This window comes from Monomorium pharaonis, chromosome 4 (assembly GCF_013373865.1).
Source record: "Monomorium pharaonis isolate MP-MQ-018 chromosome 4, ASM1337386v2, whole genome shotgun sequence".
Taxonomy (NCBI): domain Eukaryota; kingdom Metazoa; phylum Arthropoda; class Insecta; order Hymenoptera; family Formicidae; genus Monomorium; species Monomorium pharaonis.
In genome coordinates this window covers 3,532,192-3,552,170 of record NC_050470.1, presented here as the reverse complement: position 1 = coordinate 3,552,170, position 19,979 = coordinate 3,532,192, and the positions used below count along the sequence as shown (strand labels likewise).

At 34.1% G+C, this 19,979-nt stretch overlaps 1 protein-coding gene across 3 annotated transcripts in view; it reads left to right on the top strand.

The window, feature by feature from the left end:
- The window catches only part of LOC105835220 (neuronal acetylcholine receptor subunit alpha-7), a 236,248-nt gene that overhangs the window by 64,933 nt on the left and 151,336 nt on the right, over positions 1 to 19,979 (top strand). For all 3 annotated transcript variants that reach the window (XM_036285954.1, XM_036285955.1, XM_036285953.1), the window contains exons 3-4: positions 5,197 to 5,336; positions 12,384 to 12,428. In XM_036285954.1, coding sequence (XP_036141847.1) covers positions 5,197 to 5,336; positions 12,384 to 12,428 — 185 coding nt within the window. The remainder of the gene's footprint in view (positions 1 to 5,196; positions 5,337 to 12,383; positions 12,429 to 19,979) is intronic.

Here is a 19,979-nt window from a genome sequence, read left to right as displayed (position 1 = left end):
TTCTAGAGTACCATTTCTCTTCAATTTTTCGCTATGAAACTTTTCAGTAATATTGAATATTGCCACGTTAATATTTTATTTAATAGCTCATTCTAATGGATTGTTTTTAATTATATAAAAACACAAGTCAAGAGACAGACAGATAAAGCATTTATTTCTAGGACAAACCCTTTGTAAGAGCAAAGAAAATAACACAGTAAAGATAGCATACAAAAATAAAAAGAAAAATGATACAAAATAAAAGTAAAGAGTTGCACAACCAAAATTAATATAGGCGCAAATGAAAATAAAATGAGAGAGAGAGAGAGAGAGAGAGAGAGAGAAATTTATTAAATAAGGTTATTTTTTGATTAGATAACTAAAATTAAAAACTAGTTAAATGATTTGAAGCATTTAAAAAAAATTTATATCCGATACCGAACTTTCATTCACCTCATCGATCGTCCTCGGATACTTGCGTTTCTCAGTGTACTAGACATTGTAACAATTCGTTGTCCATTCTTTATTACAACCGGTATTTTTATATTGTCGTATGTCGTCAGCAGTGACGTAGAAAGGAAAATATCGCAGCCCCGCGCACGTGTCGAGCACACACATACGCATCGATAGGCGCATGATCTGTTCTTACAAAGACTGCCATCCATGGCGATACTTCCTGCAAAGCTCACGTACTTCGTCGACGATGACAGTGACGTCGACATCGGCGAAAAGGATATCCGGCTGCCCATTCATGTCGGTGCGTATTTCGACACGTATTTCGACCAAATGGGTTTTACCGGCCATTATGTCACAGTCTGCGGTGCTATACTTTAACCCCTCTCTATGCCGCGCTCTTGTTTCCCTTGGAATTCTTCCCCTAAACTCAGTTTCATTAATCTAAATCGACGTAGACGACCAAATGAAGCTACCGCAGTTCTTTTGTAAATCTTTTGTAGGGTGCCATTAAAAGATCTGCCGTCAAATAATGGTATGTTTAACTTTTTTCAAGCCTGCGCGAATGTCGTGCTGCTTTTGTGCGGAATTCTTGCAAATTTCAAATAAAATAATCCCGTTCGAAGGAAGTTTCATTGGCGATAGAGTAGGTTTTTTAATGTGTTCATGCTACTCATTCGGAACTCCTCTCTGCAGCTGTTTAAATTGTGCACTTTTAGATACTTCCTCAACTTAACATCTAGGGTAATACTTTTTAAATAGTTAAGTCAGCAATAGTGAAAACTTCTCTACAAAGTAATATTGTCTCTCGCTTCTTCATTCTTATTCGTTTTTCTTTCGTCTTTCTTTAGTTTATTTTACATTTGAGAAAGATATCATGCCCCAACAATTGAAATAATTTTATTTTATTCTACGTGTCTCGTAAAATTTCTTTTTTTTTCCATTTCTGTTATATTTATTCCATTTTGTTCATGTATTAATCCTAACTGGATCCAAATTTATGTAGGTAATAGAGAAATATGAAACATTCACCTAATTTATACACACGGGAATTTGAAAATATTCATGAATTAACGTTTAATTTACAACTTTTGGTTGAGAATCTCCTCATTAATGCGCTTTGCTAGTTTCAGAAATGAAATAATAATATATCAAAATTTTGATTCTATTCGTGCATTTGTGAGGCGCTTTCCCTGTACCTTTCCCTAAGTTAAATGTTGATTTCGAGGAATTTATTAATAGATGCGAGATAATCCTATTTATAGAATTTGTACACTTCACACTTTCTAGTAGCTTCTAAAACATTGCTTGTTTCTCATTATTAATAATTTGACCGCTGCAGTAGTTCATTTTAAGCGATAAAACGGCTTAATGCCTACCGAATGAACTATTGTGAATTATAAGAAACCTTTATTGAAGTAACGAGAAAATACGGAAAGTTGCGAAGTTATTGTTTGAAACTCGAGATTTATGCTCGTTACATACCTGAGATATACGTAATCTAAGTTATGCAAATAGTAATGTAGTCTTTCTGTGAATATTATATTAGACAGTTAAAATAATGTAAAAGAAGAAAAAAATGCTGCATAAACTCATATACGGAGACAAAGTATGACAACAAGCGAAATGGTACGCGTGCAGCATTTTATAAGCATCCCATCAGGGTGTACGTATCTACAAAATAACTGTTTCCTAGCATATTGAAACGAATAAAGAGAAAAATTTATTTATCTAATTATATATTTGTTTATGTAAATAATATTATACAAATGATATCAAATGTAGATAATATATGTGATATATTATGTATTTATATATAATAAATTAATAATCGCTGTTTTCAATTTGTTAAATTAATAACTTTTCGATATACTCTTTGCTTTGATTAAATTCTTTTCTTCAAACGCGTATAGCTTTCGAACTTCATATGAAGTTACCTTAATCTTCTACTTATTACCTATTCAAATCAAACACGTTAATGTTAAATCAAACACGTAATTGTGTGTAATAATTAGAAGATGTTCTCTCCAGTTCTAGTGTTACTTCTTCTTCCTTAGAAGACTCATTAGCACAAGTTCTCTAATGCACAAGAGTTGAAACGCACGTGTCCACTTAGTTTTCCCTAAGTTCCGCTTCGGTTTTACGTATGCCTCATTAATTACTGCCATCGTCTTCCAACACTCGGCTAAATGGCCGTTGTACGATTCGGCGAACTTGCTTATTGCTGCTCCGTTTCGCCGTCGCTCATTCAAGAAGTTCAAGACAAGTCTCGAACCGTATTACTTCCGTGCGAGGGATTGTTAAAAGGGATTCACGCTTATCCGTCCTTTGGCGATGTTATCGATTTTTTCAATTCATTAATATCCCTGAACGATGCGCGCTGTCCTTCGAAGCGAAAATTGGTCGATAACGCATTGTCGGCTATTTTTTTTCATATTCTACGCGATGACGTTTTGTGATTACGAATGTGCGCTCATTACCATCAAAGCGGCTAATTAAATGGAGTTTTTGATTTATTTTTCTGTTCTCCATGCAAGCGTCCGATAAATTGTTCATTGGACTCGGCCACTGGGACTGCGACGATAAATTACTTTTTTACTGCATAATTAATTGCAGTCCTAATAATTCGGCCTATTTATACAGCGCACGTAGTCAAATGTGCGGCGTGCGTTCTACGTTGGGCGTTACAAAGGTGATTAATCAACGCCGCACGATATTCTCGTAGTGTATAAACTAGAAATTAACGTCGGATCGATATATGCGTAATACATTTGACTAATCTGATTAACGATTGCATTAATTTCATTCTTGTGATACGAAAATGTCCCATGATAGAAACGCCCGCTTGAAAATAATTAACCCGTGGATGTAAGTAGGCGTAAGTAATTACACATGTCTGAATACCCGCAGCTAAATGAAATGAATGCATCAGAGATAATTAAAATTTTTACATTAAAGACATACGTTTTTTCCGAGTCAGAATTTTGTCATTGGTAATATCTTCTTTAAATTTTTATTTATTTACTTTAAAAAAGAGTAAAAATTATTTCTTCTGAGCATGTTAAAATAAAAAAATTTTTAACAGAAATCAAACTTCGCGATACCCACGTAAGTTTATACCAACGAGTATCATCCACATTAATTAAAACTATAGTGCGTTGCTTGAGAAATTAAGTCACGCTTAATTATATACGAATAATAATTTCCGTCTCAATGTTAAATGAATTATTGTACGTTGCGAGACTTTTATTCTGAGCAAACGGAAACGCCATATTGTATTATGCATATAATGTTTCCTTATCAGCCCGAACAACCTCGAGTTTCAGGCAAACCAAGTTTCACGAAGTACGTGATTATCGGCCGGAATTCGTAACATGATGAAGCGATGAATACTGCGAGGAAGCTCAGACCTTTTAAGATATCCGGTACTCTGTTCGAATTCAGAATATTAATCCAGTGGAAAGACGAGGCGCAGAGAGGAAATCGGAATGTGAGAGCGAAACATTTGAACCAGGCAATAGACCGCGTTCCGCACGGCGGTAAACGTTTTATGGCCCACGGTATATTTGTCGCGACCTCACGCGATACCTCGGCCCTCGTCTTCAATGGGCGCACGTGCGCCGAATTCGGCCGCGCGGCCGACGACCATTATTCTCCCCGTGGACGCAATCCTGTTGCATCTCGTATTCTGTGGCGTCGGCATATACCGCGCTGGAGCCCAAACTTGATCCCAGCGTGGCACGTGCTCGAGTACAATCTGGCCTGGAATGGTCGGGGACAGCATTGCACTCGCGCTGTGTTTGTTGAAGGATTAAAGTAGTTTGCTCGCGGCGAATAGACCGGAACCGAACGGAAAAGTGGACTAAAGCGCGGCCCCGGACGGCTTCAGAGCTCTCCATCGATGCTTGTGCAAGTTGGGAAACTCGCGGAACTTTATAATCGTCGACGTGCATTAATTCGTCTGCTCTGGCGCATTAGGAACTGCTGAAAGATGATCGATCGCGAGCGAGTTAACATTTTTACAGGAGAAAAATATTCTGAAAAAATTATAAATTCATTTCGTAATTAAATTTCTTCGGCAAGTAAAAGATATTTTATACGGGGGAGCGACATGTGACGCCGCAATTTTTCGTTTTTATTTATGAACTTCTCTTGGACGATCCTAATTATAAGTCTTTCTTTGTATTTTAATTATGTCTTAATTAAATACTTAGCAAAGTAAGCTTTTATATCTTACCAAGAGAGAGAATATAATGATTTGATAAAGAATTTAATATTTGAAAACAAAAGGGGACAATATTTAAAATATTAAAATATTTTACATATAGTATTTAAACATAAATTTATATTGATTCTATTTAATTTATAGAATGTTATCAATTATTGATTAATTATTGTAACAACTATGTAATATAATTTTAAAGTTTTTAAGAAATTGATGAGAAAATGATGCGTGCAGCTTTTATCAGATTAAAAATTGCGTAAGTAATTACTTTTTATGCGAATTGCTGACTTAAAAACTGAAGTAACAAATAGAAAATGTCTCCGGATTGTTTATTTTATCCGTTATAGCAGAAATAATTAAATTTCTCTTATTATGCTTTTTTTGTGAAAGAAAAAAGCTGTTGTCGAAGCGAGAATCTTTTCTCTCGTATCTGTTCGTAAATACGCTTTGACAAGGGTCGCGATTATTTGCGGCTCACACCCTCCGGAATAACGTACGAGGCTTGACTGACATTCGATTTTTCTCGTTCTTTATCGCAGAAAGCCTTTGCGGGCGCCACGAGAAACGCTTATTGAATAACCTCCTGGCAAATTACAACACCTTGGAGCGACCGGTCGCGAATGAGAGCGAACCACTGGAGGTGAAGTTTGGCATCACTCTGCAGCAAATCATCGATGTGGTAAGTTACAAAATCTTTAATTTTTGCACATTTTAAATACATTACATACAAAAAAACACACACGCCTCGGAGCCTCGGAAGCCTATTTACTTATAAGTTATTAGAATCGTTATATCAATTATTTCCATAGCGATTGACTATTTCCATTTTTTGCATTTTATTTCAAAATTTATCTGAATAATAGAAACCTCTGAGACTCAAACTCCCCGATTTACGTAGCTAATGCTTTCTGCTCAGTTAAGAGTTAAGATCAGAATATACATTTGACAATAACTAATTGAACATGTGAGTAATAGCTAACATTGATAGCAACTTGCAACATCTAGAGCTATCTTAAGCGTAGTGAAGATTAGCTTGAATTCGCAGATGTATTTCAAATCTTAAGGGGGAATATTCATTATGAGCCGGCTATTCTGAAGCCTCCGTGTGAACTCTCGAGATAAGAAGCGCCAAGATTAGCCGCGCAAGTTTTTGCACGTCAAAATATCGGGCTTATCTAAATGAGAGCATGGTTAAACGGGGACGAATGAGGTAAGATTGCATTACACTTTCCATCTTCGCACTCTCCCTCACCATGGTTATTTACTTTTATCATCATATATATATACAACGTATATTACCTATATACGTGGTACATAGCGCAAACATTACGATCTTTAAAAAAAGATCTGGAAACGGGTTCATGGTACAGCGCGTTGGAAAAACAAAAAAAATTCAGCTACACGGAAAGAATTTTCTCTTAAAAATTACCCTGAAAAATCGTGTAATTCTGTATTGAAGGAAATTTTAAAAAATTTATTAAATTTTTCAACTAATTATTTTACTAATTCTGAAATTACAACAAAAACGAAATTACAATTTAGTTCTGGGTGAAAAGTAGAATTTATTACGCACGAACATTTTCATTAAGGATTTATTGTATTGTATAGATAAGAAACACGTCACACAATTTAAATCGAAACGTTTCAATTTGTATTGAGGTACAAGCAGACGTCAATTCTTAGCAGGAAAGTTGAAATACGTGTATTTCCGTGTGCGCGGCAAGATGTTACTAAATCCTATCTGTATAACTTTCCGTTCGTAGCAATCATATATATTAAATTTTCATCGATAAGAACGTCGTATGTATCTTTTTTATATCTTGATATCTTTCGATGTATGCATATTATTGGCAAAGCTTGAAATTGCAGGCGTATTGAATGATCTCCGTAGAGCAGTAGAGGAACAGTCGATAGCCGTTTTAGCCATGAACATTATCGTGATTCGTGTAAAAAATTCCGATTAATCAATATTTGATGAGCATAACGAATGGACGGCAACGTTCATTAAGAATTCACGATGCGAGTATTTTTCTTCCAATATCTAATTACAATTATAAATTGACCGGGTGAGGGTACGTCGAGATACGTGCAATCCACTTCGATTCCGCCAACCTGGTGGGAGTAATATATAGCCGGGATCAAAGAAACCGATTGGAGGTGTTTCCTCTCAAAACATCCTTATAGCCAGAGTTAACGGCCGAGAGAATATATCCGTCACGCCGAGCCTCTTTACGTCACAGGCTCCAGTACTTTACTTTTCACTCGCAACGAAGACCGTAAGATTCTACAGCGTTTCACGTATATATTTCTTAGATAGTTTCTCTTCTTTTCAAATAAAGTTTAGTCAGATATTTTTCTCGCTATTTGACTCTCTCTCTCTCTCTCTCTCTCTCTCTCTCTCTCTCTCTCTCTCTCTCTCTCGTTCGCTCTCTCTCAAATCTTACTATAAGTAAAAACGTGACTTTGATACAACTTAATTATAGAAAGTAAATATTCTTTATACCACAAACGTGCACATGTCGCCGGCATTTCTTTTATTTATTCACAAAAGACATGATTATCCGGATAACACGAGCCTTTAGCTCTTCTTATTCAGTTTCTTGTCATTATTATTATTTTATTCTCATTATTACAGTTATATTTTACCATAGCTTTCTCTGTAGAGAGTTCATACAATCTGATATATTTTCTGTAAAAACAAAAGGCCGTTATGTGTTCTGGACATTAAGAGCGCAGACGTTTCCGGAGCGAATTCTCTTTCTTTCCACTAGTGGCAAAACATATTCCATTACAACCCCTACTCGCCACCCTTACGTTCGCGTCGTCGTTTCGCTAAGTCGCATCGCTCAAACTAACTGAGGTTTTTGCCGTTGCCCTTTTCAAAGTATCCTTGCCTTTGGAAACGACGGGTATCTCTGTAGTTTTCTTATCCGAGGTGCGAGTTGCAACAAGAAACTCGGCAACTTTAATGAATTAATTCATAAATCTCTGGTACAAAAATTCCTTTACTACTTTCGAATAAAATCCTCGAACTGTTTCTTTGCACAGTTGATAGAATGTACAGAATACAAAAAGTTTGTTATTTAACTTTTTTTCATTGACAAATACACATAGTGTTATATTATTAAGATAATTATTTCATTAATCCACACTATATTGAATTGTTTAGAAATTATACAATAAAAGCTGAATATATCTTAACAAGTTTTTTGTGTGTTTTTATCAATTTATAATTTAAATAAAACAAATATTGAAAATGTTAATAAATTAACACGACCACACTAAAAATTATGAGAATTAAGGGAATTTGGATATTATTACATCAGTGATAATCGATAGTTGCATTATGTTTCGAATTTTGTGAGATTTAATCAACTTGTAAAGCTGATAAATAAACCCAGTGAAATCAGTTGTATTAGAGTATTAATGTTTGGTTAATTAATGCGCTGTAATATTCGTATAGATACATAAGTAAAAATTAATTGAGCAATGTTGTACAATTATTTTTTGTGTAAAAAGCGATTTGGCACTTTATTTGGCAATTAATTTTGTTTTAACTCTTCATTAAAACTTACACATATGTACATTAAGAATTTCTTCATTAATACATTTAGCTTTAAATTCAAACTTTTATTTGATGTCGAAACTGAAAAGCAAGAGCTTTCGTAAAAGCGGAGTTTCTTTAATTGGTCACATAAGTAGAAAAGTTTATAATGACAGAAACTGATTGCGTATGTTGAGTAAAGCAGAGAATGCGACGGCGAAACAAGATCAACAGAACTTTCGGCATTCGCAAAGTCGTAAAGTGAAACTAATCGTGTTTTTGGCTAGTTAAAAAATTTTACGGAACAACGTTATTATTTACGCGAAGAATATTAACTGTCTCATCATTGCATAAGTACATACGAATGTTTTCTATTATACGTTATTTATGATAGTCTATGTTGCCATGCATGTCATATTGCGCGATTTTTATTACCTCGACAACATCACGCGCCGAGATGTAATATCGCAAGCAACGATCACGCTTTTCTTAATTCCATTCCCAAGTTCTTCATCATGCTATAAACTTTTTATGTTTTACGGTGGGTCGTAAACATTTGATCGCGCTTAGTCGCGACTTTTTCTCCTTCTCGTGGCCGATATGACGTTGAGCTGCGCTACTGTGTGATTCACTGTTGCTGAAGTCGAACAAGACACGTCCGTCTCGCGGAAAAATATATGTTTACTATATTTTTACTGCTTTTTCACTTATCGCTGTCAAAATGTGATATATTATTTTTCATGAATTTCGTATACTTCTATAAATAAAAGTGATGAAAAATGACAGATAAAAGCATAGATCAAACCTAATATTATTTTCGTGCGTTTGTCTTCAAAATACAAGAAAATACGAAACAACAGAAATTATAACAACTGTAAATTATTAGTGACGAGAAGTTCAAGGTTTTTGCTTATGTTGTAATGCACATATGCAACTTGTGCATTATACGGCCAAAATACACGCGTCGTGAGTTTTTTGCGCCGCGCGACGCGTTCCATCGATTAATCATAGCGTATATCGCAGACACTCCTGTTTTGAAACGCTTGCTTTCGTCTTTCCGCTTGACGAATGCTTATGCACTTTGTCAGCCCCTGATGACGTTAATTATCTTGATTAATCGCTCCTTCTTAATTAAGACTTTTCGCTTCTCCGCAGATAAATCGTGTAACGATACGCGAAATGTTTATTTGGCTTCCTTCGTTGGATCGTCCCCATCGATTGAAATCTAAAGAATTTCAATTCGTAATACGTTTTATTTATTGAGAAACGAAAGAAATGCAGTATTCATTGTTACCACCATTGTCGGCCGCGAAATGAAATTCTTGCCTTTCATCGATCAGAAATCGCGTATTTTGTGTATCTCCACAAAGTCTGTCGAATAATGTCGACGTCACGGGGAAGTCGTATGCCAATTTCACATCATTTCAGGATGGAAAAGCGAGCCGTGAAATTCGCACTTTTTTATTCATCCCGTTTGCCGGATTTTGAGCTGAGCTCAGCGAGTTTGATAGATTGTTATATCACGTCGACAGTTTGTAACGCGAAATATATTACTTATAAAACACCCAACAGTGGATAACATACTGTCCGTTTTGAAAAACTGAAGAATTTATAGACATTCTGGAAAAATTATTCTGGTCTGAAAATCTCGCTTTTATTCTGCTATGTAAAACAGAAAATTAATTTTTATCCATTTAATGCATTGCAATGTCTGTTTGAAAACTAAAAATATTCACGATAAATTTGCTAATATCTACGATTTCTCACGGTGCCACTGAAATTAATTCGTAGCATCACTCGTAATTTTGTTCGCTTCTGCCTAAGCCGACACTATAAGTGATGAACACCGCGCTATGCCGTAAGTTTTTAGTCTTTGTCGCACGGTGCAATTACGCCGCGCCAATGAGTCAGTCGTGACAAACCATGTCCGTGTTACTCATACACAAAGAACGTCGACGTTGCGGAAGCGGAAGCGTGCCGCGAAAAGACGTGACTACGAGAGAAATATACGGGTCGTACGATCTGTATCTTTGTCACGCAAAATCCTCGCCGTTAGGTTTCATACTGCATAATAAGAGAACAAAAGAATTCGACAAAAATCTGTAGGATTATTTTTGTCTTTGACTTTATCTATTACGTTTTTGATAAGAGTTTGTTTTACATACATATATTTTAACTTGACTCATGAATCATAACAATATAAATTGACAGCTAGTTTGTATTGCAAATGGTTTTTTTTTTTTTTAAGTTGCAATTTTGTATTTAGGGCAAAATATAATTTTGTTGATGCTAAATTAAAAAGTTTGTTCTTTAAAAGCCTGTATGTATTTTACGTATATGTATATTCTACGTTAAGAACGTGTATTTTTTAAGTACAATTTAATTATGTAAATCTGATTGAACATTATTTTTGATTGGTTAACGAGAAGATTACAATTTAACATTACATATTTTCGTCTAATTTTTATTTCTCAACGTTTTAAATTAATTTTTTTTTTTATTTTGCAATACTTTTCATATAATCATTCGAATAGTATAAACGACGAAATTCTTATACAAATTACTAACATATCCGAATACAACAAAAGATTTTGATCATTAACAAACAATGTAAAGAACACGTCTACATTTCATAACTTATAACTGCTATTTTTTATTTTTCATTCGATATCACACGTTTTTACGAAAGAGGGAGAGAGTGAGAGAGAGAGAGAGGAGGAGAGGGGGAAAAGAAGGGAGATTTTTCAGACAGAAAATATTTACTGTTCACTCGTGCTTATCGATTTTCTCAAAAAACTACTCGCCAATTTATTCTTGTTTTACATCGCGGAACAACATGAAATGCACTCGGTGAGTAACGAATTCAATTAATACGACTACCTATAGGAATATGGAGTTTGTCCGTAACGATGCCGAAAACGCCATTTCGTTTTATAAATCACTTCAAAACTCGATAACACGATATAAGAGAATGATTCTTTTCGACCGACTTTATTAAAACCGCCATTTACAAAGAGAATATTTGCAGCCGCTAAGTTCACGGTCGATTATCTTTTTGTAAGCCAGGATTCTTACGAGTAAATCATATTTTCCTGTTGTTGCTTTTTCCTTTGTCATGACTCTTCAGATTTCCACACATTTTATATGCAATCTGGCCGAATAAAGAAACTACAGGATTTTTTACTGCAAAAATTCGCGAAATATTGTCGCGAACATAATGAAATATATTAAAATTATAATTTTAATTTTCCCTTGTTTAATAATTAATAAGCATCGACTTAATTATGATTTTTAATTATGTTACATATCTACATTAAATTACAGTAGTTGTGTGTAGTCGTTCTGATTTGTTATTTTAAATTTTTGCATTAAACACAATATGAATGCTGATCAAACTTTTTTTAGTATTTTGAATTTTTTATAGGCACAGTACACATTATTAAGCGTACTAGTGAAGTTAAATCGTACATCCAACTCATTTTGTGAATAAATATTTACCGTATGCGTATGCTGTTTGCTTGCATTGAGCGATACGTACGACTGAGTTTGCGTGTCAATGTGAATGAGTTAGATATATGAAGATATGAGTTATGTACAGATGTATATATCGACAACATCAATAATTTTATTTTTGAACAAATCGTTTGTACTAGAGAACAAATAATGTTCTATAGTATTAATAAGAAAATGAAGCAATGTAACTAATCAAAATAATAGAGTCCTTGTAGTCACCAGTCAAGATTAAAATCAATTAATACTCCTTTGATAGTCAACAAACTGGTCAATTTTTATTCTTTAATTTAAGTAATGTAACAAATATATTTATTAGCAGATATAACTTTAGAAAAAAATATAAACGCTCTTTGTATGTACAAAATTAAATATATACGTTTTTCAACAAAATTGAACAAATAAGTAGAGGAAGAAAACAAATTAGAAAACTAAATATCATATTAAAAAAGAAAAACAAAAGTATGTAAAATCTATTTTGTTCTTTATTATTCTTATAACGCATAACTGAAGCAGAAATGATTAAATTTATCACGAAAGAATATCTTGAAACGTATTATATATTTTATAATTATAATTATATATGGCATAAAATACACACACACAATGTATATCATGTAACGTTTATGATATATTTGTATAAAATAACATTGTTTTCTATTTTCTTTGCAGGACGAAAAGAACCAAATACTTACGACCAACGCGTGGTTAAAATTGGTGAGTGACATCAAGTATTTTTATCTTTTACTTGCAGTCGAATTCTTATAAGAAGAAATTATGTTTGTAGCTTAGTTTAATGTTTTAAGACTCTAATACTTTAAGAATTTTTAAGAAGAGTACTCCGTATACATTATATGTCTCCAAAGCTTTAAAATCTTAAAAAATTTAACAATAATTATGTATAATCATAAATTTAATCTGCAAATGTAGAATATATGAAGAATTTTAATTATATGAAATCTATTATTTTGTGCGAAATTGTTTGTTAAATTTTTGCTGAGTAAAAGATTCTCATTGGTAAAACTTTGTATACTCGACAGGAGAAAAATATACGATAATGGATGTTATCCATTACCAACGTCTACGACCGGTGCGTTTGCACCTTTAATGGTTGTTGGGTAAAATAAATATAAGAATTAATCTTAGTTGACAAAGCAAGCTTCTAAGGTTTTGAAAAAGATACGTTTTCTCAATTGCACAACTTAAATATACGCGTGTAATATATATGTCGTTAGGTAAACGGTAACTATACGATTACGTGCACAGATTCTTCTGTGTAACTTCTTGTAGCTCCATGTTACGTTGGAGCAAATGACACGTTGAAAATGCGTCCGTGGCAATTCTCTCGGCGAAATAGCTAGTTAACAGAAAATCAATAACTACACTGGTTACTTTTCCATCGCCTGCGGTCTTTCCATTTACGAGGATGCGTTGTAATATCGCTGATAAAAAAATACATCTGCCGTCACGACGCGCATCATGAAGCGAAAGCAGCGTAAGAGAAAAAAATACGGTAAAAGTTCGAGTGGATATATCAGGTTATGTCCAATAATTATGTTCCACATGCAATTTGCATGGAATATAACACTTTCCTAAGAAAGTAGGAAAGTGTTTGTTTTTACAACTCAAAATTTTTGAGAGAAATCGAATAGTCGTGTAGAAATGAATTATTTTATTTTTATTAATTGCGAGCTATAAAAGAATTGAAGAACCATGAGCAAGTCAAACTGGAAAATCTGGTTGAATTTTTCGTCATACATGTACCTACAATTTACTGTTCAGTTTAAAGTTCTCAAATTAATATTTTAAAGTTTAAACCTACTACTATATTTTTCTGACGTTAATGTTACTCTGGATGAAAATTGACCTACATAATTAAAAATTCTTTTATACTTTTTTACGTCTACTTTATGGCGTTGCAAGGTAATAGAATAACTGAACTATTTTAGTGTATATACATAAATTTTAATGTTTAACAATCTTATTAAATGTAATTGTAACCCATTGTATCTCAAGAGACTTCTATGAGCTTTTTCGTTTTAAATCTTTGTACGCTCTAAATCCAAGTACGTAAAAAATGCCTCATTCGTGGGTGATTTAGTTTCCGTACAAAAATGTACACACTATACTGCATGAAAAGATGAATTTACATATTTAAGCGTGTAGTTTAACACATTTTGCTGTTATTTTTACACGAAAAACTAAATCACACACATGAATGAGACATTTTTTACACACTTGAATTTGCACTCTAACTCAGGTTTTAATAAAAACTTAGATCGCAATTGGTAAGGTTTAGAAGTAAAAAGAGATAGTTTTTCCGCTAAAATCTAGTCGGTGCAAATACTTGAATTAAGCTTTGGGCGAAAATTCACCCACAACAGCAGATTCAATTTTAATTCTTAAAACTTAAACATTACTGTAACTATATTATATAACTATATAATGTAACTATATTATATAATTATATAATCTAACTATATCTTTAATAGATTTTATGCTTAATATTAAGCGAAAAAATTGTCAGCGTTGCTATTTAATTATTCTTATTAATTACAAATACTGTGTGCAAATGGATCTTTATTATTACTTTTATTGTAACATTTGAAAATTTATGATTGAAAAGTTGACTCACGTCACTTTTACGCATAAATAACTCGTACGGCAGACTAATACACAAATTCTTTCGCTATATTATACCGATTGAATCGCGTGAGCGAGCAATCAGTAGATCAGAAAGGCAAGAATGCGGTGGGTGCTATTGTCGTTTCGTCTTCTTATGCATCGACTGCTTCGCAGGCGAGCATCCGCACCAGACAACCGTTTTTTCTTTATCTCTCTAAGAAGATGCTCCGTGTTTCCCTCGGGTGCAAAAAGAGGTAAGAGCACAGCACATAAGAGTAAAAACGTGAGAATAGACAGGCAAAAGGAGGAGGTTGTGGGATAGACAGAGGTGCGATACGGATGAGTTCGAGAAAATCGAGAGAGCAGAACCTCTTACTCTTCGCTCTTTTCTCCTATACTCGTTTCCCTTGGCAGCGAGATGGAAGACATGTCGAATGTTGCTTCTTAACATTATTGATTGGATGCATAAAAAGATAAAGCCGAAAGGAATAACATGAAATACCACTCTGAATAAAAATTTATTTTACATAATTAAAAATTCTTTTGCATTTTTTTACATCTACTTCATTAAGAGTTGCAAAACCAAGATGGTAAAGTAACTAAACTATTTTAACGTAAAATAAATGATTTTTAATATGTTTAACAATCTTATTAACTATTATTGTATCCTATTATGTCCTAGGAGATTTCTACAGACCAGTTTGCGTGATGTCACTCAAGTCTCTTCGGAAAGTTAAAGATTGATGAGTCCATTGCGAACACGCAAAATATCTATAAAGAGTTCTAGCTATCGTCTCTTTCTTTTACCACAGCATTTGGTTGCGCTGATGCGCGTGCCTGTCTGCAAGTAAATTATCTTTGCGGTTGGCGGACGGTGATTAATTATTTACTCTGTTTGCGTTTCGCGTTTATGCTGAACGCGAGATAATCCGGACTTTTTCATCGCGAGCTTTTCGCAGTTTCGTTTATAGTTTCTGAAAAAGCCGGTACATCCTGGCTATAATTAATTTCGGATTTCATGATATCAACGGAGCGCTTCAAAGAGTCTTCCCTATAATTCTTATCTTGTTCGTATATCACATAATATCGATATTATCCTCTGAGTTTATAGCCACTTTATTGTTTTCAAAGAATTGATTTTTGATTAAGAGAAACGTCTCTCTTTCGCTTCTTGTGTCTTTCCACTTTGATGAATCTTTCATCTTCCGTTTTCTCGACTTTTCTTTTTCGCTTTTTTATTTGTAGATTTCGATTGTATCTTTTTGTGGCATTACTCGAATTCATTCTGTCGGTAAAAAACAATTTAAAAAAAGTCACAGACAGCTATGAGGCTCTTTTCGGTAATATTGAGCTAAAAGAGAAAAGCATCCATGAAAGATGCTTTATCGACAATTCATTAGCGCTGAAATATTCGACATTGAATCTTAATTCTTTGGATTTTATAGATATATCTTTGCATATGGAATAAACTATCGATACTAATCTTAATTAAGTAATTATTTTCAAGTGTGATGATATTGTATTAATTATTTTCGATATGTGACGAAATGTATTTAGTAGAGAAAGTAGGCAGTACGAATTTCAAAATGGTTTGGTTAAAGCTTAAGGCGAAATGAAGGATTCATCCTCGTCTTCATCAGTTAAGACGGAGCCATTACTTACCGCGTAAACTTCAAGATAGTCAATCAAAACTTTCAAATTTACTAAGCTAAATGGAATTTTAGAGCAGTACTTGACAGCAGCCTCATATACATTATGACAGTACATTTCACACAGTTAATGGCCATGCGATAGACATTACTTCGCCATTACTGCTGATTAACATGAATGTATAAGGCAACATCTTTTATATATTAGGATAATAACTAAAATATGCATATACACGCGCGCGCGCACACACACACACGCACATGCATGTATAATCTATTTCTAAGTACCAGTCGCGTTCACTAAGACTTCGCTAAGTCGCTATCTTACAAAGAATCCTACAGAGGTGTAACTCGCCGATCTTAATGGAACTTTACATACTTGTAGAGGTATGAAATGAACACGTATATTTTTATATATGTGTTCATTATTTTTTCCTGAAACCTAATCCCTTTTATTGTCCCGGGACTTTTTGAATTTTCTGTATGTATACAAAAGAGGTGTATTCCACCCTTAAAAGTACACTTGTCGATATAAAAATACACGTGTTATTTTTCATATCTCTATAAGTATGCACAGTTCCATTAAGATCGGCAAATGGCACTTACGTATGAGTCCTTGTTAGTCACACGTGTGTTCGCAAATCCGCAAGAAAACATGATGTTGCAAGTAGCACTATAAAATTTGTTATTTATCAAGCCGGACTCTTTCAATTTATTGAATAATTTATTGACAGATAGCCGATACGCAGCTGCGGTTTCGAGGATAGGTTAATAATATAACGCACTTTACTCGCGCGAATTCATATCGGAGTCGCGTATGGACCAAGGTAACATTAATCGACGTCCCAAATCTACCTGACGAATGAATATGTAGAATATACAGTATTCTAATATATATGTCTTAACATATAAATTTTAACAAGATCTTGACGATTTATTACATTAGTTCTATTATAGTATCTATTATATATAAACACCAATTTAATTTTAAAGTTAATGAGTCCCTTGATATTTTATCCCAAGAATGATGAACATTTATACAGCCAAATCTTTTGTAGTAAAATAAAATCAATTTCTGTATTTTTCAAGAATGCATTAAATCATTTTAATATTTTTCAAAAGTACATTGTCATTTTTACAGTTACAGTTATTGTTTGCTTAATAAAATTATACTAATAAGATTTTTAGCTTTAAACTTTTCATAACTAAATTTACATAAAATTAATTGAAAATGAAGTTTATATACTTCTTAACGCTTCGAAAGTTTCTCTCTAAAGATATTTTGTGAATTAAAAAATTCTTCGTGTCTCAAGGTGTAACATGTTCATCATTTTTCCTATTACCTTCTCTGTTATACGTAAGTGAACGATAATTTTGAAATACAATATCCGCACGTATCATTTGCGGGCAAATAGCTACTCGAGAGATATGAGAGTGCACTTTTCGTGCTCCCAGCGATTCCGAGCGGCTTCCTCGATTGCCAGGAATAACGTAGTTGCGACGCGGCGACAAAGTGTCCAAATAATTGCACGTGCGCATCCCCGACTGCCGGGAACGAGATCAACGACGATATCAGTTGCCTTTGCGTGCGAGCACAAAGGGCCGACGAAGGCCCGACGAGATGGGAAGGCAGAAGAGGAAGCGAGAAGGCTGCCACATGTAACATCATCACGTACGAACATGTCGCTCGCGTGTTGGCACGATGTAGCAGCGCTAAAATGCTCGGAGTCGAGAACGTTGTCGCGACACTCACGTTTCAGCGCGGGGAACGTCGTCGCTATATCATGCCTCTCGTTGTGCCGGCATTTTAGATCAACCGCTTCGTTGCAAAGCACTGAGACCGTAGAGAGCAGCTAGTTACGTCTTTGCATATCTCGTAGCCAGGAGGAGCAATTAAACTTTGTTGAATATTTATTTACAAATTTATTTTTATACTATAAATCTAGATATAGTAATCCTTATTGATAGTAACAATTCGAAATAGAGATCACTTCTTTATTTGACGCGTTAAAATTCTATTGCATATAAATTGTGTACGCTTATAAATTATGTTTTAATATTATATCTCGAATAAAGCCTGCGATACACGATGCTTGTTTTCGTACAGGATTACTTGCTAGATGGAAATACTCTGTCCTGATTGGTGCATTTCTGAAGACGGATGAATATGCACCAATCAAGACAGAGTATTTCCATCCGGCAAACAAACCAGCACGAAAACCAGCATCGTGTACCGCTGGCTTAATTTATAATATATTGTTTGATTAGCAGTATCGATTGCTTGTTGGCAATTCTTGAACAAGTCCACGGGAAAATTGCATTTGAAGGTAGAAAAGAGAGATTGAAACGGATTGCTCGCGTGATATTAAATTAAAACTTGGATTACAATTCGGAGACAACGGACTTGTTAATGTGATATTTTACATTAATTGATATTTTCCAGTGCTGCTTATCTCAGAAAGTGCTGTCAAGTATCGTTTTCCAAGAACTTAATATTTCCATAGTTATAATGAATATGCAAGTGTTGATGTTTGAAGCTAATCTACAATATGCTCTTTGCTTCCCATTTCTTGCTTTATCTTTTTTACCTATTCATGCACTATTTCGTTAACAATAGTATTTTTTGTCGTGAATTTTTTGTCTCTTTCGGTTCGTGCACTTTTAGCTTGCCAATTTCGATAAAACAATTTTATACGAGAAGCAAAAAGTAAGAAACCGAAAGCAAAAAAAGCAGAATTATAGAGTAGCGTTTAAGCGGCGAATTGTGTGACATTGCTGACAATTAGATTGTTATATTTCTAATGATAAATACAATATATAACAGACTAATAACATTTCATTTGTAACTTACATATTCCGTCCGGTGATTTAAATTCACTCAAGTTTTACTATTCTTATCATACATCTCTTTATCGTGATTTTCTGAAGAACCATTCGAGTCCATCCCGAGATCCAATTTCGGAGTCGGTAAATCAACTGTCAGTAGGTCGGCATCAAAGTTTATCTTGATAAATGCTCTCGCGCGCGATTTAGTGAAAAAAAAGAGAATAAACCCTGAAAGCGACCCTAGGGAGAAACACGCAAAAGTGCCGATAATTATCTCTTTTCCATTCTGCTCTTTCAATCGGGCTCTATACCTCGGCGGCGTCCGACATCTTTTTCTTTGCGTTCATTCGATATTCAACGTTGAGAACTAGCAATTTTGGTTCACTGGACCCCTTGTTGCGTACCCACACTTCACACGGAATTGCACTGAAGATAGATGTACGCAATTGCACAAGAACGCTCCAGAATGAAAGAACTGTTCTAAAATTGAAAAAGCTTTTTTCGCTTTACCAAAGATAAAATTTAGACGAAAAAGAATAATCTAACTGAATATATATTCTTAAATAATTTGATAAACAAATTATATATACGCATTTATAGAAGAAATTTAGGACTTTTGTTTAATTCGGAAAGCTAAATTTGCCTGTACACATAAAGTGAAAATTCTAGCGCCGATTGCATTTTTGCACGTAATATTTTATACAATTGGAAGTTAAAAAGTAAGTAAATAATAAGCAATAATATTCCCTCCTGTTGAAATGTCCAATTCTTATCACCGCGGTGAAATATAATATAATAAAAAAAAACGAAGAAAAATTAACGGAATATCTGTGAATTATTATTCCGCGGCATTGTAATTTTAGCTTTTTAATCTTAACTGCAGACACAACGTCGATTACATTATGGCGATTTTCCGGACGAAAGACGGGAAAGGAAAAGATTCATTTTTCATGGTAAATCAGGCTATATCTCATGTTCCTCGGTTTGACAGACATATACATATGCATACATGCATACACACACATATGTATATACATATATTTATTTTATATATATACTTTAAACTGAAAACCAGAATGAAGAAGGTGATTCTTTTAGCACGATAAAAGAGGGCAGGATTTACCGCACTACCGGATTTTACCAGTCTTAATATATAGACAGCCTTTAC